Source organism: Amblyomma maculatum, chromosome 8 (genome assembly GCF_055883805.1).
Source record: "Amblyomma maculatum isolate TAMU_Amacu chromosome 8, ASM5588380v1, whole genome shotgun sequence".
NCBI classification, from domain to species: domain Eukaryota; kingdom Metazoa; phylum Arthropoda; class Arachnida; order Ixodida; family Ixodidae; genus Amblyomma; species Amblyomma maculatum.
Window position 1 is genome coordinate 81,137,653 of NC_139351.1, and position 8,673 is coordinate 81,146,325.

The 8,673-nt window shown below is 45.8% G+C and overlaps 1 protein-coding gene across 1 annotated transcript; it reads left to right on the forward strand.

Annotated features, from left to right (window-relative positions):
* The first annotated feature begins 594 nt into the window (after window positions 1–594).
* Window positions 595–8,673, forward strand: LOC146181603 (uncharacterized). The gene is made up of 3 exons (XM_084575810.1): window positions 595–618; window positions 3,535–3,648; window positions 8,304–8,673. The coding sequence occupies exons 1-3, from the start codon at window positions 595–597 to the stop codon at window positions 8,427–8,429; spliced, it is 264 nt and encodes an 87-aa protein (XP_084431936.1). The 3' UTR covers window positions 8,430–8,673.

An 8,673-nucleotide genomic window follows, 5' to 3' on the forward strand; every position in this document is an offset into this window, starting at 1 on the left:
AAGAGCGTTAAACAACCGATAAAATACACAGAATATAAGAATTCGATAAATTTGATGAAAAAGAAACAGTGTGCAGAATTGTATCAAAATTGGAAACGACAGATCACGAAGGAAACTTTCTTTGATAACTCAAGAGGCAGTGCCCTGCTTCTTGAGGCTACAGATAAGAGTGTCTGCGAACACGCAGCTACAAAAATAAATTTAAACAAAAAGATGGCACATGGAGGGGGGGGGGGGGGGGGGGGAAGGGGTGCAGTGTGGCAAATCCGACCGTCTTATGCTCGAATGTCGTGGTATCCATCCGGATGTCGATTCAGGCAGAGTCACTCTCTCTGAGCCATAGGCCCTAATACCAGTAGTCGGGTGAATGAATCTATGGTGGCTATTAGCAAAAAGCAATTGGAAGATTGATGGCTGAAAAGCAGCAAGGGGACACAAGGTTAGAAGTGTAAAAATAAACGTTTAGTAACTTCAATTACGAAACGGGGTACCGATCTATAAAAACATTCAGCCGAGAATGATGACAAATGCCATCACCCCATTTCAAAGTTGACGTTACTGTATTCCATACATCCCAAGGATGTTTGACGCAGAATGTTCGAAGTAGTGTCAAACCTGGTATGTTACGGAGGCTAAAGCTACTAATTGAGACGAAGCCCAAAATGTGTGCTAGGCTTGCACCGACGACCTTTCCGCCCCAAACTGTGCATTCCGAGGAGCTTCAGAACCATTTGTAGCAGCTTGTTCCGGTTTGCGTCAAACGACTCGTCATGTTGTGAAAACTTAATAACTGATATAACGAAGAAATGAGCCGTATATATCGAAGATGGCTGTAATTCGCAATTGTGTCGGCGAATTTTTTTTTTCTCGTTAATGATATGTTGCTTACTACGTGACATTCGCCAAAGACCACCAAATAATTTGATTTGATTTTCTCTCACCTGTCTCGGTTTCAGTTTCAACAGCCGAGCGATGACTATATCAGTCATGTCTAGGACAAGTGTAGAATGAAAAAAAAAATTGTGGATGTTTAAGCATGTCTTGAACCTAGTATTAGAGCGAAAGCTGTGAGTGTTGGAGCATATTTTTCTGCGGACACCTGGATTTAATGTGCCGCGGTCACAACGTTCGAGCGAACCTTCTGTCCTAGCAGCTCGCTGTTGTCGTTCGCCTCTGCCAACTACCTGTTACCTGTCTTCATCTTCTTCTTTTCCTTCTTCTCTTTCTTCTTCTTTTACTCCTGTCTCTTCATCTTTTTCTTGTTCTTTCTCTTCTTCTTTTCCTTCTTTTTCTTTCCTCCTCCAACTCCTGGCCCAGCTCTCGGTCTATACCGCGTGAAAGTTGCTAGGCAACGGTCACGTGGCACGGTGCCACGCCGATTGCTTGAAAACCTAGCGAAGTGTAGCTTTCGCTACAAAACTGCCACATAATCGCTGCTTCTTCACTCATTGTGATTCCTGTTGTTGAGGCAGGCTTGTTCTAGGGTTGTGAATCAAAAGGACGAAGTAGCGATTATATAGCATTTTTTCATCCCTCATTTGTCCTGGACTTCACTCTGGTGTTATAACAATCGTTATGGTGTCAAAAAAGGCATGAGATAAGATATTGCACTATAAACGACGTAGCAATCTCAAGCGAATAGAATAGCACGTGGTGATCCGTGCATATGTAGTGTCTTACGCATCATTACAAAGAATAAGATATGTCATCAAAAATTAGGTGTTCTGTAGAAATTATCCGTAATCTACCATCACGCTGTCAAAGCAGTCCTAAAATATTCACAGCGGGATGAGAGTTACATTTTTTGAGCCATTATGCCTCTCAGACAGATGTTGAATAAAACTGCAAGCGGGAAAAAAATTAACGATAGGCACTGACAACGCTTCACATAACCCACTTTTCGCCATAAAGAATGGCTGCATTTATCAAGAAGAGCTCTCTTCGTCAGTATCAGAAGGAAGTGACCGTAACATTCTTTGCTGCGGTAACCAAGTTTATGGACGCCTCTCCTTAGCTTTCGGTTTGAGCCGTGGATTAGAAAACAAGCATGAATGAAAATGACCGACAAGTGACAGTGGCGCGAACAAAGATGAATTGGTCTGTTGTTTGGTTTGATTCTTAGGGTTTCACGTCCCAAATCAATTAACGCTACGAGAGAAAATACAAACAGGAACATTTCCAAACCCATTGCTATATAGCAAAATTTCCCCAAATCTTATTGCACCTAGTTTCAAACACTGCTCACAACCGGCGACATTCATTCACGTGATGTGGACATGTATACGACACAAAGCAGACAATACAGCTACGATGGATGCGTGGGAGTCCCTCCTGCATACCACCGAGCTCGCCCAACAGTGCCAGCTCATTTTGCGCGCATTGGAGGCCGCAGAGTCCCAAGGGATCCCTGCTGAACTTCCCTAAGCAGTGCAACCAGTCTTTCGGCTGGTTCCCTTTCTTTGGGAGTAAATAAAGAGATTATCATCATCATCAACGCCGTAGTGGAGGACTCTGAAAATGTCTAACACCTGGGGATCTTTAACGTGCACTGACATCGCACAGCACACGGACGCAACTCCGTTTCACTTCCATCGAGGTCGCCCGCTACCACCTTCCTGTTGCAAAAGATCTCCGTTCGGTTTAAACTCTGCAGCTTAAGAGAAGTTAATTTTCAGAAATAATACGTGCTTTCTCTGAAAGCGAAACTTTTTTATGTTGCAGAGTAAGATCGAAAATGACAAGATCGTCACCGGCACTTACTAAACACCGTTACTGTGTTGAATTCTAAAGTAAATCGTATCATACAAAGCCTATGCAGAAAGCGGCTGCGGTACTTACGCACACATCTTGAAAACTGTTATAGAGCCAAAAAAAAGAATCTGGAAAAAAGGGTATCACGTGACAGTTCTGAAGTATATTCCTAGTCCGCACCGCATGTTGAGCGTTCAGCACTTAATTGACCGCGGCTGAATCTCGGCCCTTATATGAGGTCGAATTTACAGGCGCGACAGGACAGGAGTGAGAAAATGGAAAAAGAACTGCATCAAGGGCCCTTAGCTTGTGGAGGGCGGCCGTATGAAGTCGCGTTGCCTCTTCTTCCTATCTCTGCTAATCGTGCTGGCAGCCATTAACTACCTTAACGATCAACCCTTTCACTTACTTATAACCCTAATGCGCAGGAGACATCAGACAGAAAGTCTCCTTTAGAGACATCTGGCGGCGTCTCACGACTGCACCCTCCCGATGACAGTGAAGCTTTCAGATGGCAGCGAAGGTTTCACGAGGCGCAGGTAGCGGGCATAGGGGAGAGGTGAAGAGGTACGCATGGGCATGTGATCAGTGGTGATCGTGAGCCAACCTCGTACGCATGGGCATGTGATCAGTGGTGATCGTGAGCCAACCTCGAACGTAACAAAGATGGGTATGTCGCAAAGCGAACATTTCCGTTGGCATAGGAACGTCCCAAACAAAGCCTTCGTGTAGAGGCCCCGTGTCACCCGATGTCTATATTTTCACATACTTTCGTTGCCGCAGGCTGAGCAGGCCTCCGACGTCGCGCTAGAAACCATGAACAAGGAATCGACGCTTCGGAAGAAGTCGCTACGCGATTGGTTCATCTACGACACGGAGACCAAGATAAGGATAAAGGTGCGCTGAGCACACCTAGCTGCGCCTGCGCTTTCAGCCATCGATTATAAGGCTCAATGCATACCGTGCATTTCATGCCACGGGTGGCTCATTTCGTGCCCGCACTGCAGCGGTCACCTGTGCAACAATCCAGGTTGCATACCAACTGGATAACAATAAAAAACACCCACCTCATGAAAAGCGTACCCTGCATTTGCGACCCGGGAGGTACAGGAAAATATTGCTGTTTCATGTTGTACAGAAATGGGGAAAGGCGCAGTCGGATAGAGCTCAAATCTGCAGCAACCGCCACACCAAATTCCTCCGTGACAGGAAGTAGACCATTCTTTTCTCCTTATCGAACTAAAAAAATTACGAGGGACTTTAGCGATAAAGTAGTGAAAAATGAAAGCCTGAGTGCAGCCACGGCCGCTCGATGGAAGCGCACTGGATGCGGCCTGCTGCTTCGCGCCGCCGTCAATGGGCAAGCGCGTCCTTGGGCAGTTTACAGTTGCGCCCGCTATTTCTGTTGAGGGCGCCACTGTTCGGGGACACGTCGCCGCCGGGGTCGCCGGCTCTGAGCGCGCGGTTTGCTTCCTTTCTGGACGCGTTCGCCTCGTGTCTGCGTGGTGAACGCAAATTTTTGTGTGCGCGTGTACAAGCACGTTAACGTTGAGACGGGATGCGTTTGTTTTTTTTTAAGGCGAAAGCCGTTCTAGGCTCATGGAGCGAAAATCTGTGCGCAGAAGCTGTGGCGGTAATCTGTGCGTCGCATCTGTGCACTGGTGCGTCTGTCGCAAAAGCGGACGTCCAAAGAGTGAGATTAAGAATGAAAATAATTGATGGTGATAGGTAATCAATAAAAGTTATAGACATTGATAGAGGTAATGACTAATAAGGGGTAATAATGACTAAAATGATTTGTAATGACCAGTATATCAAACTATGTCATGTAATGGCCGCAATTGATTAGAAATGAGTACAAGTGCTTAGCGATGTGTGGTAATGAATATAATAGCTAGGCATGACTCATCATTACTGCTAATTACTACGAAATAACCAATATGTGAAAGGATGACATGTAATGTCCACTGCTGATTCTAAATGAGTAACCTGCTTAGTTATGAGTGGTAAGGGCTACAATGACTACGCAGGCAGACTCATCATGGCTGGGAAACGACCAATATATTAAACGACGACTTGAAATGACGAACTGTGGCAAACGATGAGAGGCAAATGATAGGACAAGGGTAGGCTTTCGCCGTCCTCCGCTTAAGAGACATCTAAGAGGCCCTCAAATTTTATCTGCTGAGCTCGCTTCAGACAAAGGCAGTAGCGAGGAGTGGAAATGCACTCGCTTCCTCTGAAATGAAAGCGGCGCTGAGGTTAAAAGTCCAGATGCAGAAGCATAATGCCCTATCAGTTGCCATTGAATTTGCTACAAGGGACAGCAGATTGGACTTGTTGGTGACCAATTATAGGTTAACAGTACAAACAACGTGACGGGAACACAGGAGAAGAGGACGGCACAACCGCGCTAGTTGTGTCGTCCTCTTTTCCTGTGTTTCCGTCACGTTGTTTAACCTATTTAGTTACCAGGAAGCTGGCCAGTGAACTAAGATTTTTAACGATGGGTTGTGAAGCAGATGAACACGATGAGGTAGCACCAGAAGCTTTTCTCGCAGGTTATGTTGCGAGGACATATCAGAAAACGGTACGAAGCGTTTTTTTTTATATAACCCACTGATAGCGAACTGGGCTGGAAATGTCAACTCAACAGTGGAGCGACATTTATGGCTATGGCATAAACCTCTCTCATGAAAGGTTTTCCATCTGCGATTGGTAATTTTCTTCCTTTTTTATGTGGCCATTTAATAAGCGTACTCGGCTGCTCGCTGAATCTCGGCTGCAGTTGCGCTCTGAAGCGTGAACATTCTTGTGATCGCACATAAGAGTTTCACAACAGGAACACTCGATGCGCGTTCTTCCATTGAAAATTACAAACCAGCAAAAATTGTACGGGTTTGCGAGCAGCCAATAAAAATGGTAATAAAAACTTTCGGCGCATATAAGTAGCACCTTGAGGCAGCCCGGCTCTATGAAGCGCTCTTAGTTCGGTCATGCAAAATGCAAGAAGTCATGACGGGATAGCCTTCTGGCGTAAAAAGTTTAATGTCTCCAACTGAGTCGGAGATCCCAAGTTATCATGTAGATTTGACCTAACAAACATCTTCATATTTCCAACATAACATTTGCCAGAATGAGATAGAAAGGGTGGTTACATGTCGCATTTTCACAGAGGTTGCTCACAGTAGGACAATATATTTTTATTGGATAGCGCTGTCAGCTTAGAACAGGTTTACATAAATTTGTGTATAAAAGCTGTAGGCAGGAATGAGTAAATGGTATGAAAATGACCTACGGAATTCGCGACATAGTTAAGTGGTTATGCATTAGGCTACCATGGCAGCTGAACAGCTTCGAATTGTTCACAGCCGGGTGACATTCTCGTGTGACAAACAACTTGATCTGAATGCAACATCACGGCAATGCGAGCTCTCCAATCGAGTGGCCTTGATCCACCGTCACATTAAGTTTTGCGGGGTACACTCCAGTATGCATCGTTGCCGAGCAAGCGCTAGGTGCTGACATGGTCACACTAGACATGACAGCGTATACTAATTCGTGTTGCCTAATTGTGTGAAGCGGAGCTCTTATATCCTTAAAATAAAAGGCTTCTAACACGCCGACGCCTCCCTGAAAGCGCAGCCAGGCGCAGCTCTCCGCGCGCGGCTGTCCCCGAACGGTGGCGCCGTGGCGGTGGCGACGGGAAGTAGGCGCCTCCCGCCGGTTTCGGGCGACGTAGCACGCCGCACCTAGTGCGCTTCCATCGAGCGGCCGTGGTGTAGCATTCCGCTACGCAACTGCAACCAATCAGTAATTGATTAATTATTTGGTAATTAATTAATTAGTCGTTGAATGAGAACTTAATTATGCATTCTTAATTATTGACATCCTCAATTAGTCATCAATTAGCAATTGGTTAACAATTCATTTAGGTGATTAGTGATTGATCATTGACTGACATATAGCCATATAAGGCACACATTCGCGCATACTGTGGTGGTGCTATGGTCGAGACCTCTATGACGTCATCCCGCCTCGGCCAATCAGAACCGCCGCAAAAGCGGGACAAATTTTGTCCATGACAGCATGAGCCATTAAACGTTTTTGAAAGGTAACCATCAGACCAATAAGAAGCTCGAGAATTTAGATGCCCGTGGCTTCTTTGGTATAGTCAAATATTAACACGGATTCTGCTCTCCGAATAGTCATTAACAAGTACGTCAAATTTTTAAGTACCTGATGAAAAAATATTCTACTGGCCAAATATGTTCACAGAACACATCCCAGCAGATTCTAACTAGTATATCAACTGATTTTAACTGGACCTTGTTGAGAACAACTACTTCTTGAACCTATTTCAGGAGTCAGAACTACTTAGCAATTTCCTCTACTGCTAAAGAACTTCAGTAGGAGTCAAATGACTGTAGTTTACAACGAATGAGATCCTTGATGCACGGTTTCATCTATATAGAACGAGGTTAGCGACAATGCATAGTGATGGATATATTTTTCCTGTGTTAGATACATATTGAGCAGGATAGGGACGTACTATGAGCTTTGGCATACACCGGTGTAGCGGATGCCTCCTGAGAACGGTGCATGTGGCCACTACGCGCTTGCAGCCGTCGTTCAGTAAACCGGTATACATCTGTACTCGTTACCACTCCGCCTAGTTAAACCTCTCTGTTTCCCTTCTCAGGCAGAGTGAATGCAAAGTCACTGTGTTTCAACCGCGCAACGTGGTTATCTGATTCTCCCGTCCTTTCCAGAATGGAAAAGAGGAATCACGTACGAAATAGGGTCAATAATAAAATTATCCAAGTAGTGGATACCCCCGCTCACCTGGCGGTCTTGAGCCGGCGTCCGGACACCACTGCGTCATCCAGGGACCGGAGATTGCTTCAGTGGCATGTGACAGCGCAGTTGACAGCGAGCAGGACTTTCCGCCGATCTTCGCTCGGCGCCCAGTCGTCTCTCAAGAATCCGGACAAAGTCGGTCTTTCCTAACGGTGTCTCTGAGAGCCTCTGTTCCATCACTCTTGTACAGCCCTCCTTGTCAACCCAGTTTTTCTGTTTTCTTGTTATTGTCTCCTCGGCCTGCGCGATGTAACCGTCGTCAGTACGTCATCCCCGCGCAGTTCGTCTAATATTATTTTGGACAAAAGTGGCATAACTTCGAAGCAAGTTTGCCGAGAAGTCAATAGCTTCAACCACCACGCGCAACGCAAACCAGTCGTTCCGTTCGTAAGCAGCCACCACAGCGCTTTGCAGTGACGTCGCGTGCAGCCCAATCATCATGTCTGCAACGGTCCTCAGCACATTATTCATGTAGTAGAACGGCAGTTTGGGCGAGTTATGCATTTTCTCATAAAACAGCACGAAGACACGGGACTAAGAAGGAAAAAACACACTCAGTGCAGTGTGTGTCTTCCTTTTTCCTAATCCCGTGTCTTCTCGCTGTTTAATAAGAAAATTATATCATTTATATTTCCCTCAGTGTCTGTTTTAGCGCCGTTCACCTAACCGTATATCTCCGACTGCGCACGCAGGCGAAGGTGGGCCGAGACGTCGGATGTCTGTACGTGGATCGTATCGAGCTGGACGATGCGCAGTGCAAGTGTCAAAATACTCGGCAGTTCCCATTGCTAACCAATGTCCGCACGGGCATGAATTGACTTCGTGTTCCCAAACGCGGTAACCAGCAGCTGGGGCATGTTGGTGATGCGCCACCGACATCGTGGACCGCGATGCCGCGGTCACGCAACTAAAACTTGTTTTTGCGTTCCTTTCCTTATTGAACGCTCTAATAGAACTGAAAGTTCCTATGAAATATAGCAGGAGCTGTCTGAGTTGACAAGTCTCCAAATAATCTTTTTTTTTTTTTTCTGTCGTGTAATTGCCATTGCAAGCAATAAAATC